The sequence below is a fragment of the Antennarius striatus genome, chromosome 5 (assembly GCF_040054535.1).
Source record: "Antennarius striatus isolate MH-2024 chromosome 5, ASM4005453v1, whole genome shotgun sequence".
Taxonomy (NCBI): Eukaryota; Metazoa; Chordata; class Actinopteri; order Lophiiformes; family Antennariidae; genus Antennarius; species Antennarius striatus.
The window spans coordinates 23,694,794-23,712,236 of NC_090780.1; the positions used below are offsets into that span (position 1 = coordinate 23,694,794).

The 17,443-nt window shown below is 43.1% G+C and overlaps 1 protein-coding gene across 7 annotated transcripts in view; it reads right to left on the reverse strand.

Moving 5' to 3' along the window:
* iqsec1b (IQ motif and Sec7 domain ArfGEF 1b) overlaps positions 1-17,443 on the reverse strand; it is a 117,622-nt gene that overhangs the window by 5,138 nt on the left and 95,041 nt on the right. For 5 of the 7 annotated variants that reach the window (XM_068314682.1, XM_068314681.1, XM_068314683.1 and 2 more), the window contains 12 exons: positions 10,512-10,791; positions 7,554-8,815; positions 7,074-7,235; positions 5,977-6,099; positions 4,440-4,606; positions 3,820-3,959; positions 3,112-3,141; positions 2,885-3,010; positions 2,694-2,793; positions 2,036-2,197; positions 1,724-1,900; positions 440-489 (listed from right to left, as the gene is read on the reverse strand). In XM_068314682.1, the coding sequence (XP_068170783.1) occupies positions 440-489; positions 1,724-1,900; positions 2,036-2,197; positions 2,694-2,793; positions 2,885-3,010; positions 3,112-3,141; positions 3,820-3,959; positions 4,440-4,606; positions 5,977-6,099; positions 7,074-7,235; positions 7,554-8,815; positions 10,512-10,791 (2,779 nt within the window). Of the gene's footprint in view, positions 1-439; positions 490-1,723; positions 1,901-2,035; positions 2,198-2,693; positions 2,794-2,884; positions 3,011-3,111; positions 3,142-3,819; positions 3,960-4,439; positions 4,607-5,976; positions 6,100-7,073; positions 7,236-7,553; positions 8,816-10,511; positions 10,792-15,831; positions 16,356-17,443 lie in introns of those variants that run through there. The other 2 variants (XM_068314685.1, XM_068314687.1) reach the window with 2 other exon arrangements.

The following is a 17,443-nucleotide window of genomic DNA, read 5'->3' on the forward strand; positions in this document are numbered from 1 at the left end:
AGTGAAATGCTAACTGAGAGAAACAATGAAAGAGGACGTAGAGGAACCTCTCGTCAGGGTCAGGGGTCAGTGAAAAGGAAGCAGTGTGAGTCGATTCAAACTGTGAGGCATGCAGTGGACGGAACTGACAAAACACACCCAGGCCACTTCATACATATGCAAAAATATGGCTACACAAAAGAGGATGACTCCAAGGTGAAAGTCCAACAGGGAGCTGCCCTGATGTGAGTCAGGAGTATCGACGGTTGAGGCATGCAGTGTTCAGCCATGGTTGGATCATTCCTTTTGAAGCCCAGCTCATGCACGAGGACAAAGGTGCTCACATGAAAACCGTAACAAAACAGAAGGAATTCAAACTACAGAGGAACTAAAACAGATTTGTTGAGAATGAGCGACATCAAGTCAGAGGACAGCTCGGCGTCCGTTGCGTCCTACTTACTTCCATATTGCTGTCTAGAGATCCTGCACTGCTGCGTCTCCCACGCTTGCCTGGCCAGAACATGTGACATGATAGATTAGACACGCCTGGCAAAAACATGACAATGCACATATCCCTTCGGTCTCGCACTAGGGTGACAAAAAGCAGCTAGCAAAAATACCGCCTCTATGGGAAGGGGCAAATAGTGACTAAAGGAAAGGGCACAAGCAAGGTCATTGCTAAAACTCCACAACAAGCTTGAAGATTTCTCTACATGCCTACACGGCAGCTTGAGGCACAGCTGGCAGGAGACCTTCCCATCAGGAAAAGATGGCTGCTTTGAATTACCTCACAAATTTCACATGCATTACTTACAAGACAGCAGAAACAGCAGAAGGAATCCTGGAGTTTAGTCCAAGATTAGGACTCAGCAGCTCAAAACCACCACTACTATGATCCCCACAATATAACCAATCCTATCTTCATTAGACCCTTTCTGGCTGATAAAAGTCCCAATCTTTCAAAATCCATGATTTTTGTTATCAAATGAGAACTTCCTGTTAAAAATTCAAACTTTTCAAGCCAGGACTGAGAAATTCCTTAGAAATATGAGACAACTGCCTTCTAAGACTGAGTAGTTCTATTCACGACTAGTTTCAACCTATCAGTAGGTTACTGTTAATGGTTGGCGTAGCTGTGCTAGCATGAGAACAGTATAAAGGACCTCAAATCACCTCACCATCATCACAAAAGCCCCTTCAGGAAATACAACTGGGCTTCTAACATCTAGTGTTGGTTGGGGTCTATCTTACGCCACTAAATCGAGTTGTGTCATTGACCAAAAGCACATAAAAGACTATCATTACTGGACTTAACGGTCTGTTTTGGGCCCCAGAGCAGCTCCATAGCGAGGGGCTGACAGGCTACACCTCGCCTGAATCAACCACACAACATTAATTCCTCTTACTGCTAAGACAGACAGATTGATCACTGTGACCTACATAACGCTGCCTCCTTCCATAGCGACACGGGATTATCAGTTGATAGCCTCTAGTAAATTACACCTGGGCCCATTAGCAAACACAACCAGTTCTATCTCCGTGCTTCATTTGCTTCTCGCCTTGCGGGGCTTTTCATTCAGCTGCCGTTACCAGACAAGACTGTGCAGAAACAAGAACTCTTCCTCTCTGCCTCTTCCGAGTAATATCCGAAAATGAGTGAATAATTTCTCGCAGGGCAGATACTCTACTTTTGCCTAGCAGAGGAATGGGATATTATGTTTCCATGACAACTCCCGATTTTCACCTGCTTCCGAGAGGTCCCGTAGGGAACTGCTGAGGGCGCTCCTCTTCAAACCTTCCCCGATGGCGTAGCTGTCGTCGAGGCTCGCTCTGCTCAGGTTGCCATTGCCTGTTTCCTTCTTCAACCCTGAACTCTGGGACATGATGGGTCTCACCACCCCCTTCTGCTTTTCTAGCTCAGCTGTGCAAGAGATAGACATGCAACATGAATGTTACTCCAGGCAGCTCCTTCTAGCCATTTCTCATTTGAACTGAGATAACACTAGTCAAGCTGAAATGAGGAGAATTCTTTTAGCCCTTTTTTTAATGTACTCACACTCTATCCGGTACTTCTCCATCTCCTGGACTTCAGCAATAGATTCACGGAGATCGTCGGTAAACTTTTTGCGGTCCTGAGGATTGGGTGCATTGAAGTTGATGAGGACTTTGATGTCAGCTCCGGGAATGGCTGAAGTCAGACGGACTCCATTGGGATAATCTAAAGAATGACATAATCTATACTTAAACTAGATCACTGGAGAAGTCTGCATTGTTGAGTTTTGTTAATAACAGACAACAATTTTGCCATCAAGAAGGCGTCAGTATGCTTCAAATGAAATCTTTGTTTTCATTCCCGACTGATTTTCCAAAAGTCTTTGGGTATCTTTTGGCAATATCTCTGATTAGCGGAAACATTGACACACAGGTGGACATGCTAGTATTTTTTAGCATTATTCTCTGATGTAAACTGTTGTCGCTCAGGTTCTTGTGTGGGCAGTTTCCAAATAACTCCTGTCCGGTTGTGTTCAAACATTGTTTAGTTGGGGATCCCACATATCTAGGTTCGGAATAACAAATTTATGTGTTGCCAGTGGGTAAGGAGTTTAAAACAGCACAACAACAGTCTTTTCGGCTTTTGCATTTGGGCAAACCTGTGTGGTTGAGGCATACCGATGCCTTCGGGAAGGTTTTACGCAAAATTGACCGACACTTACACTGATTCTCAAAGAGCAGCACTTGCATGCCATAAAGTGAGAAGGACTGACGAAAGCTGTATGTCACAGAGTTCTTTTTCTTCTGGAAAATCTTTGTAACCTGTGGAAAAGTGCAGAATAACGGGATTAGAGTATTTCAGCGGAATATCCAATGGATTCTCAGCATCCTGGAACAATAATGTCTGTCGTACCACGAGTAGATCATTGAAGAGGAAGATCTCCCTTTGGTGCAGACCCAACTTTTGTGGTTTGTTGGGGTCGGGCACTTCAAAAAGTCTGCAGTAACACACCAGCCTCCTGTGTGGTAGGGATAGTACCTGCACACAAAACTCAGCATTAACTTAAATCGTTCCTCAATGTTGGAATACATTCTGTTTTCCAAACTCAACCTGAAGATGACAGAAAGAGAAATACTTACGCAGCCCAGACCGTGGTGAAGCGAGCCAATCTGTGTGAGCGAGAGGCATTTTACATGGATCAGCAAAAACATATGGAAACTTTCAAATCCACCATCCACTTAATGTTCAGGAAGAAACATCGTTCAAATTTAAAATCAGAAAAAAAAACCCCCCCGAAATGGTTCCCACAGTAAAAGACAATATGTCCTTCACAAATGCTTCATCAATATGTTTTGTTTCCTGTTTGTGTCAACATTTATAATCATGACATTGTGAAGGTGCCTTGGACTCGGGAGTAATTATTGTCACTGCAGCAAAGTTAGTTTGATTAAGGAGACGTCAATAACTAGAAAGGTTTCAAGACAACACATTCAGGATCGTTGGGTGTGAGGCTGTTTATCTAATTTATTATTACAACACTTGTCAGGCGGCACTCTTCTTGGCAAGCACTTGTGACAAGAGATATTACAGTCATTGTGTATGAAGGTCTTCTGCTCAGAAGAATTGATGGGCTGTGCAGTGACGAAAGTGGGTTCAGGTAGAAATACTCTTTCATTCCTGTTCATTTTTAGAGGACCGTGACAAACAAAGTACTCTCTGTGACAGCTCAGAGGTACATTGGGTAATTTGGTTCGGCATGCTTCTGTTACAGTCAGCTCTTGAATTGTAGGGGAAGATAAAAGTGGTCACACTCTACCGCAGCAGCCCAAGGGCAAACTTAAACGTACCGGCTTTTTTCCAACAATGAGTTTTTCCACTTTCTGAACCTGGGACACATGGTCTTCATTAGTCTTGAGCTCTCGCTTGCGAATCCGCTCATATATTCCTACCAGCATCTCTCGGGGGATGTCCTCCCCATCATCCACTCCTGTAAGAAGATGAGAGGAAAAGAAAGAGGAAAAATGATGGATTAATGGTTAATTCACAGATTTATGCGAGCTGATGAAGCCCTGAATTTACTTGCATGCTGCTACACTGCACATATTTCTCAAAGTACAGACAGAAACGTCCTCTCAGAGGATAAGTATTTCTCCTTGTCTCTATACTGTACTTTAATGACAAACACTCCAACGGGCAGAGTAATGAGTCAGCCACAAAGCCCCGTGCTAATACCCTCAAAATCTGTCGAGGGCAACTAAAAACAGCTCAGACTCAAAATCCGAGCTTTCTTGTCCGTGACTTATGCAAAATAAATATTGTCTTGGTCATTAAACAAGGTAAAACACATACATGCAGCTCAGCTGGAGCTGATTATTTATCCCTGGAGCTCCACAGAAGCATGTGGAGATTATAACGTCGGTTGTGTTGAAGTTAAATGAACTTGAAGCAAAAGGGGTGAAAAAAGTACCTCGAAGGTTCTTCACAAAGTCTTCCAGCTTCATCTTCCTCTCTGGCTTGACGTTGGGGCTGTACATGTCTGTGTTGAGGAGAATGATGGCAAAGGCCAGGATGAAGATGGTGTCAGGGTTCCTGAACTGTCGCACCACGCCGGGATTGCAGATGCAATAGCGTTGGCTGTGAAGAGAACGTTTGAAGCACATATTTTAAACTCGAACACCAAATTTCTATGTGTTCTTTTGTTTTTAACTCATTTGTTTAAGATTGTTTAGAGGAAATTTGATCCGTTTTTAGCAGCAGTCTGGTCATTTCCCATTCCCATTACAACATCTGGACCCTTACAGTTAGCATGTGACGTACATGGCAAATAACATTTGAAAAATAAAAGTAACTTCTAATGGAAGTTTGATTAGCTTCAGAAGAAACAACATAAAGAGGTTTGCAAAGCCTTAAATTTACTGACGGCTAATAGATAAAGTGGCTTTTTGAATAATGACTTTCACTCAGTCGTGCATCATGGCAGTCAGCTGGCGGCTTTCATTTGTCACTCAATTTTAATGTCATGGAAAACATCAATGCTCTTTGCAGAAATATGACCAAAACTAAATATTTGGGCAAAAACAATGCACTTTAATCATTATTGTTGGCACTAAAAGTGATGAAAACTTGGTCTGGAACACATCGCAACCATTAGATCAGAAAGTGTCATTAAGGAGATCGATATGAAATTATAGGTAAAACGAGTCAGCAACATCCCCCTGTTAGCGATCACCGATACCAAACATCGATAGCGATGTCGGGCCCTCCGCGGTCTGAGTTAAGTAATGTTTCAAAGCCTCAGCGCGCCGCGGGCCAGAACCACCGATCACCGTCAGTCCAGCCTGCAGTCATCAGACAGACCATTTAACATCTTTCTGAGTCATCATAAAGTGAATTCACGATCGTACCTGAACTGGGCCGCAGGCGCTCGCCCAAAGATCATTTATCGTTATCTTCCCTGTGCAACAGCGACTGCGATGTTTACTGAAGCTGAAATGCCCTTACTCAGCGCCGATCGAAGCTAATTCTCTAAAGGAAAGTATTCGTCTTTCTACCAGAGGTTTGGGGGAAAATGAAATGAGGGAAAAATAATATCCATCGGCAGCTCTGAGGGAGGTTTGCCTCCACTTTTTGAACTCTTCTTTAACACTATTTACTGCAACAACCTGGTGGAATATCTGGGCTTAGCATGAAGACGGCAAGCTTTGGTGCCACTTTCCTTTTAGGCGGCAGTGATGTTTTTGAAATGGCTTCACGCTACCAGCTATTCATACTGTGTCAGTTGTAAATTCTAGCCATGCCAATGAACCTGATAAAACGGTGTCACATAATCCTCAGCTGGATCAAAGTTGATGTAAAACCTTATTTCCAAAGAAATATCAGCTTTATTCGTCTCCGCTGCAGGAAGATTACACGACTGGAGTTGATTATGTTTGGCGATCCGGCCTTCATTGAGCATAAGCTGGAGATAAAACCCCGTGGAGTCTTCCCAGTCAGGAGTTTGTTACCTGTAGGCTTCTATCAGCCGTTCAACCTTCTGAGCTTCTCCCTGCACTCTGATGTGTGCCTGGAATTTCCTGAGTGCTTCATCCAGCTCCATCGCTGAGAAGTCCATTTCATCCACCACACAGCTGGAGGAAAAGGGACGAGGCAGGGAAATAAAAAACAACGCAATGCAATAAAAAATAAAGATGATCACAATCCTTTTATACAGGAATAATGTGATTGTTTTATAGTATTGTTATTGAAGCATTAGTGTTTTTATAGCCTGTAATGTGCAGACCTACATCTATCAGTACAGCTTATAGATGGTTACAGCTGTTCAAGGCGAAATCTCCTAAATCTATACAGAAACACTAATTAGTTCCTCAATTTTCTGTCAAAATTTCCCAATATTCTTTTCTTCATCCTAACCAGTCACTAACCGGTAGTTTAATCTACCATGAAAATGATAGCAAGATTTAGCCTTTAAAATATGCAATAATGACCTAAAAGAGCTGAAAAAGCAGGTGGTAAGACTTTGTGGGTGGACAAGGCTGATGACATTTTGACTTCCATAAAGGTAGGGTTTTCTCTGCTGAAAAGAGGATTGTGACTCCAATCTCCAGAGTCTGGATATCTTGATACCGTGTATGTCAGGATTTAAAGATTTCTCAAGAGGCCCTTTAGATAATGTTTGCCAAACTGACAGTGACAGACCTTTTTCTGGCCTTATCCTCCAACGAATCTCGACGGGCTCTCATATTGAGCTAGTGTGCTTTAAGTGTTTTTGAGATAGGTCTGTGCTGCGTAAAGTAGTGGTAACTATTCAAAGAGATGCTACGGGAAAATACAAGATTTTTATTTTGTATGACTTCCCTGCTCTATTAAAAGGCCTGAAGAATATAAAAGGACTGTTTATCAGAGGAAGTTCCTGAGTGGATTCTATTTCTGTTTACTTCCTGGATGTAAGTCAAGTAATTATGTAGTCCTCAGAAGCTCAAAGATTATTTGAATGACTGTAGATTGCAAACTGTCAACAATTTTTGCAACCGGCGGCGGTTTATCCTCCTGGAGCGGGATTAAAAGGAAAGACTGTGTGACTGTATACTTCTTGAAAACTCACTCAAGGACATCCCGGTTGAACTGCTTCTGTCTGTTGCCCAGGAACTCGCCAATCATCTGCCTACTCAAGCCTTTCCTCTGGAGCAGAAAGTGAGCCACGCCCACTGGAGTGTCAGGGACAAAGTTCCTTTCTATCAGATACTGGACGCCCTTTTCTGGTTTTCTGGAGACACAGGAAAAGATAGCAAGCAAGAGAGAGAGAGAGAGTTAGGAGGAGTTAAGACAAAATCCAAAAACTGTGATTATTCCGCGGCCCATCTGGTTAAATTTGTGTTAGAATGAGGGACGAGGATTCCAGAAGACTTGGATGTGGGGTGATGGAATGAGATGGAAGCCACACATAGTCTAATGAAGTACATTGAACCAATCAGAATATATTTTTATCTCATATATAGATCTAATTTAAGTCATCTATTGTGTTCCTGACTGGGTAAATGGTGTCTTGTTCATTGACTGATGACACACAGTCGTTCATACGTACTTGTTGAAGAGGTTCAGACCGATACGGTAGTGCCTCTTGCGAATGATGTCGTTGCTGAATGCCGGGGAGTCCCAGCTGTTGCGAGTCTCCTTGTGGTACGTCTGCTTGCTGAGCGTCTGCTCCCTCAGGCTGTCCCTGGACGACGACTCCGAGCTGCAGTTGATGGTGTCGTTGGAGTTGGACGTGCTGTTGATGCTGTCGTTGTCGCCGTCGGAGAAATCGGACTCGGATTTGCTCTGCCGGTTGGCGGTGCCGTTGATGGCCAGGTGGGCCTCCAGCTGTCGTGGCCGATGGCGGGCGGCGTCCTCCTCTCTAGAAAGCCCTCGGGGCGGCAGGCTGTGGCCGATGTGTTTGGGGCTGTTCTGCAGGTTGCTGAGACTCCGTTCGTAGGCGTTCTGTCTCTTCAGAGAACTGCGATCGGAGCGATCGCTCAGCTCCACCGAGCTGTCGCTCGGAGGCTCGATGGTCAATAAGGGTAGATGGTCTACTCGCAACCGCTGCTCTTGGCACTCCAGGGATGGAGTGCTACGGCAGCTGGTGTCCGTGTCCCCTTTCTCGTCCTTATGAGCCAGGGACCAATAGTCCTGGGATGAATTGAGGGAACGATGACGCATGTCAGATTCCGTGCTGGAGGGCCGGTCTACGGATTGGGACAACGGCAGCGGCGGCGACAGTTCCTCCTCATCGATGTAAAGGGTGACGTCACTGTAGGACGCCGTCATCTCGTCCAGTTTGCGATGATCTGAAGCACTATGTGAGGGTTTGACCGGGCAGCTGACCTCCCTTTCCAAATCCGGGTGGCTTCTCCCTGGTTCTGATTGGTTTTCGTCACCGTGCAAACTGCGACAGTTTAGAGCATCATCTATGGACTCGGCTAAAGATTTGACCTGTCTAGAGAAGGCATCTTCTAGTTCTGTAATAGCATCTGAGAAGTCACTCTGTGTGGTAGGGGTCTTGGCCTGCATGCCCATTTCCCCACCGTGCTCCGACTGAACCAACGCTCCGACTTTGGTGTTGTCATCCGTTAGCGAGACTTGCTTGCCCTCGAAGTAGGAGCTGTGGACTTTTTCAGGTCCTTCAAAGGAAAACTGCATTCTCATATTGGATAGTACGATCCTTCTGGACATACGGTTCTCAGACATAGAACTCCTAAGACGCTCAAAGTTTTTGTTCATCTGGTACTGGCGGAATGCCGTCTGGATAGTGCGGGCTGCATGCCGGGTTATGAAACGTCCACCATATTTACGCTCTAGCATCTCCACCTGCAAGAACAAAAAAAAAAAAGAAAGTTACCATCAAAAATGTATGTGAGAAGCACGATGTGTAGTCCCTTGGCTGTGAAATTACTGCATGGCAATCCAACCTTGAAAATGTTCTCTGTAATGGGACAAACGGTGAAATTGGCCCCAGGTGAGCACAGGGATGATGAACACATGCGGTGTTCTGAAAGGTTCTGTATTTTGGTTCCAGAGGACAAACATTAAAATGATATTTCATGCGGGGAAGACATTGCTTTCTGTTTGCTTATAAGGTTTCTGTAAAAAAAATTATCGTTGGATTAAATAATAAAAACTCAACGTCCATTTATGACCATGTGGACTTTTTATCCACCGTTATATTCTCAGTAGTCATAGTTCAACTGAATATACTTGTGGCGGAGCCTCAGAACTAGGAAGGGACGTTTTATTAGCGTTTACAGAGTGTGTTTGTGTTATAAATGAAATATTTTTGTTCTGTGTATTATTTCAGATATCTGTCCGCTGAGAAAATTTACTGTGAAACAAAAGCAATTTTCACCTGGCTGCAAAAGCCAGACTATTACCTCGGAAACATGAGTGACAGAATGAAGAATGATGCCGCCGTCTTATCTGCTTTGGTCATAGCTTAGATAAATCAAGACGAGTGGTGATGGCATTTAAAAGTGGCTGGAATTTAGGCTATTAGTCTCCAATAGACCTCTAGGGAAGATGGGAGTTTGATGAAAAAGCAGTTTGACTGATAAATTGGGAGTGTATGAAGTACTTTAAACAAGAGTTGGAGGAAATACATGATTGTAGCTGAGGACCTAAAAAAATAAACCATGAATTAAGACGTAGTAAAGACTTCCCAGAAAAGATAGGATCCGTATTTCATTGAAATACAGATGAAAATAGAATCTATAGTAAGTTTTCCATTTACAGACTTGGACTCAGCACCATGTCAGAACCGTGGAGACCAATGGTGTCAAACTTGCCACAAGACCGTGACACCAAGTGTTACTCCAAGTATCATTATCACTGTTTAATAAGGAGGTCGGTGTCCTTCCCACAGAGACACCGCCGATATGGCCACAAGGCCAAAACTGACAACAAATATATGGCTTTTATTTGACCGTTGTGAGAATGTGGAGACCGAGAAGAGCCTGCAGTTATATAATAACCTTCAGATAATGTAATCACTTTATAAAGGGAAGGAAAATGTAATACATTTGTTAGATTACTCGCAATTTGTCACAGCAGGGGGTTTGTTATCAAATATTTCCACTAAATAATTCAGATGGGTGTTTTATTAGATTCTGACTGGCGATGACATCGTGGTGGGTGGGTCTCATTTCCTTCAGCATAATTAAAGTGTTAATCTCTGTCCATCAACATGCAATACCTCATTGGATAAAAACAAATGTCCAAATACCAGACCCGCGAGGATCTCTACTTGCAGAGAAACTACCGGAGGAAAGTCTAGACTCTTTTCTTTTGTCGGAAAAAACATTTATTTACAGCCTTTTGGATTCCTTGGTAGTATAAAAGAAATATAGTGGGGCAAAGCAAGAGAACAAGGTTTCTGTGGTCCGGCTGTTGGTCGGCTCCTCCCATCATAATGATAAAACTTCTGATTTGTTTCTGTTCATTTAACGTCACAAAATATTATCTATATAAGTAGACCTCGAAGTGTTCTTTCCCGATAGGAAACCCTTCGCACCTGCTTATCCTGTAGGTCTGATGAGAGCTCATAGCTCTCCGATAAGGAGCGGGAGCGCTTGATGGCCTCCTCCTCTGCCTGCTTGCGAAGGATGGACTGGGAGTGCTGGAGCTTGGGTCGGCGGGGCCGTTGGTGGCCAGGCAGGAAGATGTTTCCGTAGAGCTGGCTGTCCAGGTGGTCCGGACCAAGCCCGCCACTGTGGGTCACTGGGACACAACTGTACCCGGTGCTGGGGTCCACAGAGGCGCCCACTTCGCTGCCTGGAGCATCACCTTCCACACTAGAAGACACAGGAAGCACACACTGGGTTAACTTGCTGGCTCGTCTTCCGGAGGACATGTACTGTATTGTGCTACCGTGAGAAACACGTGACGGATATATAAAGTGAACTTTGATACTGTGGCAGGGTATAAATATGAGTGAGAGCATTTTTAGCAGCAGTCCGAGCACGACCGAAGTCCTTCACAATTCAGAAAGTACAAGTCGTCCTAATAAACCGTAAGGCAACAACTTGAAGAAATTAAAAGCCTTTGAATACATTTCGACTAACAAAGAACCAACTTAAAGCACAACAAACACTGAAATACCCCGTGATCGGCAGCTTAAACTTCACGTTAATCAAAGTGGCACAATCTCAACGGTGATTAAAGCATATGAAGCAATACATTCAGGACTCAAATCAATAAGGGTCTTTGTTTTGCTCACAGCAGCACCAACATCAGACTAGACAGATGATTGGATAAACTCAAGCAGAGTTGATCAATCCCACGCCAGGCTGCAGCAGCTAAATGCCACCCACAGACCTGCCCACTTCTTACATACCTCTAAGAATGTTGTGATTTACCCGAGAGGGCTAAATGCACTGTGCTCTGGAGCTTGAACGCAGCTCAATAACATTTACTTTCAATAACATTTACTTGGCTAAAATGAAACTAATTTTAGCCAAGGAGGAAATAGCTCCGTTAGCCATTGAAGTATCTTAAACTCAAGAGATTTCATTTGGACACACAATCAAAGTGACGATTCTTTCTGTCCATTCAGTCAACCACTTATCAGGGGTCAAGTTGGGGTGGCAGTAGATGAAATAGGGAACTACAACATTTTCCAGTTCCTTCTGGGAATCTTGGGCTGTTCCCAGATGAGATAAGTAATCTCAGACTCAGCTCTCTCTTGACCATGATGGTCCCACATAGAACCCTGCTTGAGGCAGTGACTCCACCTCAACCCAAAGAGGCAAGTCTACCAATTTCTAGCAGAGAACCAGAGTGTCAGAGGGATACGAGCTGTGAATCATATCATAAATTGGTCTGACTGCAAACTACAAATAAATAGAACACATGCAGTTAAGAGAACACAACTTTTAGCCATAGCAGTTTATGTCAAACTTTGCCTCACCTTTACAGGTACAGGCCTGTTTCCTTTGTGCCACCTGACCTTGTATCAGCAGTCTCCATTGTCTCCAATTCAAACATAGCCTGGTGACATTAAAATGTATTTATGGGACAAGACTTTCAAAAAGAATGGCTGCTGATTTCCAGACGTTCACCTTGCCAGTTACGATTTATGTTGGAATGATGAGAGCTTCAATCTTACAGCAACCTTTTTCTTAGCAAAAATATAATCAATACCATTTCATTTGGCTTTGTCACAAAAAGTGTAAAGGCTCAGATACAAGGGCATCCACCCAGAGGCATCTATCAGTGTACCCAACCTTGTGAAATACCTCAATGTCTGCCGGAGAATGTGTCGAGGTTAGATAATAAAGGCAAAAATAAAAGGCTATATTAGGAAAGAGATTAGATGTCAAGAGGGTACTCAGAGCAGGATATACGTAATACGTGCAAGGTGAAACGGGTAGTAAAAAATGATGCCTGTCATTAGCCTGGTCTTTCTGTTCCCCCTGACAAAAAAAACCCCTTTGTTCCTTTTTATCTGCAAGTCACAAAGGACAAAGGGTTTCATATGTGACACATATTATAAAGTCCCCTGGTGAAATCTGTGACTCTGGGTTATAGAATAATAACTGACTGAAATACAGGATGATTTATAATCTCGCAATCAGATGAAACGATCAGACCAGAACCCTTTTACAAAGTCCTGATGGGCTCTGCCCGTGACAAGCGTTTTCTTCATTTTAAGTGTCATAAAAGAAAAATATGGCTGGTAGATGGTATTTATCGTCAGCTAGTGCCACAGCTTGCCCTCCGAAGACACTTCCTTACAGGAAAAACAGCAGCTTTTCCCTTTGTTCACTCTCAGCAGGACAGCCACAACTAGCGTAGCGATGTCGCACAACCTCTCGAGGGAAAAGTTAAACTTTTCTCAATACGCTTCCCTATGGCCTTGCGAGGAGTTTGATGCCAGAACTAAAACATTTCAGTGAATTAAATTAATTGAATTTTTGTGATGGTTAGACGTATAATAAAAAGTAATTTAAAGACTTTGAAAGGCCAATCCATAGCCTCATGAGCTCTGCAAGGCTAGGATCTTTTTTTTTTTACATTTACTCTGAAGATTTATTGTCACAGTCAGGTAAACGAGGGATGTGTCATCTCATTTCTCCCTAGGTAGAACCTTCTCCTTGCGAGCCCCAAGCATCTTCACTATCCTCCCCATTTATATTTGATGTAGTTTGGATTCGAAAAAAGTACCCAACCTCATCAGGCAGAGTCAGCCCTTTAATTATACTATGGAGTGGGCTGTAATACCTCTACTCCAATTGAGGATGTCTAATTGGAAAAGTCCATTTGTTTAGATGGAAGAGAGGCTTAGCATGCTTGAAATATAGCACTCAACTCGAAGGAGTCTTAGTGCCTCTAGGAAGTCTAGATTAAAAGCATGTTTGTCTTCCATTTGCTGGGTTGGTTGCATTAGATTTACTGAACCAGATGTTTCTGGTAGTAAAGAACACGCAATGCTTTTAAATACAGGAAAACAGCTGCCTCCAAAAAACGGTAAGGCTGTTTGAGGATGACTATTCCCTGAAAATATAAAATAACACTTTAAACACTTTTTTCAAAATCCTTGACAGCACTTTTCTTCCTGTAGCACAGAGATCCAGTCATGTTGGCAATCAAAGTGTTACTGATCCAATCCCTGTGGACCAGACGGATCAAGAGAGATGACCTTGGTTCAGACCCATTGATTTACAAAGAGACCTCTACAGTCTGAGTCAAGCCTTATTCCAGCCTCATTAAAATACAAAAAAAAAATCCAATTTTAAACCGCAGCCACGCTGGATAGAAAGGTTGCTAAAAGAGGAATTAGAATCCAGGTTCTAAGAATAAAGCATAACAGTGGAAACCTGTTTCTGTAACAAAATATGAGTCATCTTCATAAGAATGGAAAATCCCTGTTGTAATTAAGTATCATTAGCTTATCAGAGGATGAGAGTTCTGTTTTTATCTTTACTAGTCATAGTACGTAGGATAAATGCTTCCAATTGGTTTCTCATGTGAAGACAAAAACAAGGTTAAGTCCATCAGAAACTACACGAACTCAAAGAAACGACCCCGTTATTGTCCACCTGTTAATGTAGCAACAAACACAAACACAACACACAATATATTTTCATAGCTTTCTTTGTTCAGGATTTCATATATAATTTATATAAAGAAAATTAGAAGACAATTTACAGCTAACTGCAAACAAATAAAAAAGATGATATCAATGACTGGCTTAAATTGACAAAAAATTCTCCTGGGTTCTCTCATAGCTCATGTTCCATCTACTGGCTGTTGCTCCAAACAGCCAGCCAACCAACCAAACAACCAACCAACCAACCAAACAAATATCACTAATCAACTAAGCCTTTAAAGGATGCACATTACATTCAAATGTTAGAAAAGACTAAAGATTCCAACTGTTTGGGTATCTGTAAAATCAAACCGATGCTGTAGGTCTCCAACTTGAATGCGATGCCAGATATATGCACTAAGAATAAATCCAGCATCACGTCTGTCTTCACACTCACTCAACATGACAAAGTGTTCCAGCGTGCTGCTTTTCCAACCAATTGCAGGACTGGAGATTGCAACCAATGGGATTACTTGTCACAGGGGAGGTATAGAAGGACATGGAAACAGCAAGAATGTCCACTAAATGTCAGCTTATTTTTAACACCACAACAATGATTTGTAGGAAGGACCTCCCATTAAAAATTTATAGTCTCAACTCAGGCTGAGATTACATGAGTGATGTCACTTCAGAGACATTATACAGTGTTTTTCCAGAAGCTGCGGTGTAATGTCTTTGACAGGTAAATTAAGTTTGACACAGAGGCCGTCTATAAATTTCATTCATCACTCTTTGCCATTCTGAAGCTGCTGTTAGACCAAAGGTGCCAAGCATACTTTTAAAAACTCTTCCACTACCAGTAAACCTTTATATGAATTGCTCCAGCATAGAAAGATGTGAACTACGCCTCGGATCTTTATTTAGGCGGGTAGATTACGGCATTCACAAATCTACAAAGTACTGCCGAATCCAGTGGAAGTGCATAAATTGCGTGCTGATAGAATTTTAATGATGTGTCTGTAGCGGATGGATGGATCCAGAGAAGAGGGCAGGTGATGCGAGGACAGTTCCGTTGTAAACTTCTACCCTGGAGACTCCCTCATTGTACCGCTGAGTGGCTTCTTCGAGTGGAGCCTCTGTGGCTCACAGCGTAAGTGATGAATTAATTACTACGACCTGCCACTCACTCACACACACACACACACACACACACACACACACACACACACACACACACACACACACACACACACACACACACACACACACACACACACACACACACACAAAATCTGCCTCTCTCTGTTTTTCCGTGTTTTGGTGTGTACACACACTAATTTTCTTTCAATAATTCTCAAAAGTAAGTAAGTCTTGGAATTTGTTTAACTTGGAGGGTACTGGGTGAAACAAATGACTCGGCTGTATTTTCTTGTTTGGCCCCTCAGCAAGAAAATCAAGCATCGACTCATCGATGAAACACAAATCTTTGCGGCATCACAAATGAAGCAGCAAGTAAATTTGATCAGCAGCTCTCCTCTGGCACAAAGTCCACGACCATCGAGGCAATTCATCCAATAAAGAGCAACAGCAATTCTACTGGAGTTTAACAAATGCTTTCCCGATTGATGTCAGTGGAGTCTGGCATTCCCTGGACAAATGGGTGACCATTAGCAAAATGTACAATCTGCATGATGAGGCAAATTCAGAGACAAATTGGACCGCAAGTGCATGTTGAGCAACAAGTATTAGAAGTTCCGACTTCTACACAATGCACCAGTGTGCACATAGTCAACGTGAGGCTTACCAGCCGTCTGATTCCAGCTCCAGTAAGGACTGACTCCTGTCAGAAGCACACTGCAGACACCACATGGTTCCCTACAACAGATCTGTCACCATCCCGCCCTCGGTTGCTCCATCCCTGGGTAAAATGTAGCGTTCAGAGCCTAACTGCACAGCCTCACTCTCGGACGACCTCTCCGGCTCTGGCCTTCCTTCGGAGCCTTACGAGGAGGAGCGTTCGCAGGAAGAGGGAGGGAATTTCTCCAGAGGAAACTGGGTCGTGTGGCAGCGGGAGAACTGGTGCCCCACAGATGAGGAGGGTCTTAAACAGGAAGGGGCAAGAAGTAAGAAGTAAAAATGGAAGCGGGATATAACAGACTCTGGCGATGATAGTATCAGACAGGCTTTATTAATAGCAAGACAATCTGGGTGGCAGAGATGAAGCCCTGGGAAACCCCTGGATGTCCACTTTTAGCTGCAGTGACTGGAGTAATTTGAGCTTCACCTCCGTACAACTGTTGAGAGATATCAACTTTGAGCTTCACGTGGAAGAAATACACACTGTTTGATAATCTCTACTTTACAACTATTGAGCAAAGGCTAAAGAGAGCTTGAAATGGCTCAATCGCTTTCAAAGTCTTTGGATATTGTAGTACAGGGAAAGCAACAGCTGCTCAGCCAGTGAACCCTCCGAATCATCCTTTAAACAAACGGCCAAGGTAATGGGGAATGTTTGACTCACAGCCCCTCCCATCTTTGTGCTGATGTTTATGGTGATTTCCCCCCACTCCTATTCCCCTGTCTTGGTCCAAAATGAGAGCAGCAAGGGGCAGATCCATTTCCTTGTAATGACATCATTACCCAAACAACGGACATGCATCAACTGGACCAAAGATCTTATTGAACCAAGGCAACCCTACAGCCTAGAGGACTCAGATAACACGACTAATAGGCTCGGTGTGGGAAGACATTTGTTATGACTGTAAGGCCCTTGTGATCATGTACTGTAACCACCGATGGAGAGTGTACTAAACACTCCCAGCGCCTTGAAAGGACTCTAAACAGCGTGGGAAATAATTCAAATCAAACTGTCTAGAATAAGTAACAGTGGAGAGAGAGCTGTTGTAGAATACCTCTCTGATTGGACATTACAGAGCTCAGTAAATACAAGAAAACGATTCCCATATGGTAACGGTTCATGTCAAGTACAGCAGATTATTAGAATATAACAGTAAATCATGATAGTTAATTATAAAGGGAGTAAAGATTATCTCTCATAGAAGAAATGTGGGCAAAAATTCCCTGACCTTTCTGTAATATTTAATAAAGGCAAAATGTTAAAGAGAGATCCTGACAATAAAGAACAATTGAAAGGTAGTGACGGGGTTAAAGTTGTTCTCTCTGAGGATACATTCAGAAACAAACCATGGAGCTCAGAAAGATCTCAACAAGTGCCAGAAAACCAAGTCCCTGTATGGCCAAAAGAAGAAATTTCCAAGTGATGCACAAACCTTGGACGTCCAACTGCCCAATCAAACATGCATTTACTTTAAACCTGATCGCCAATTTAAACATCCAACCTCGCTAAATACAGACCAAGCCAGTTGGTTCCCTTTAGCATCAACGGCAGATGTGAC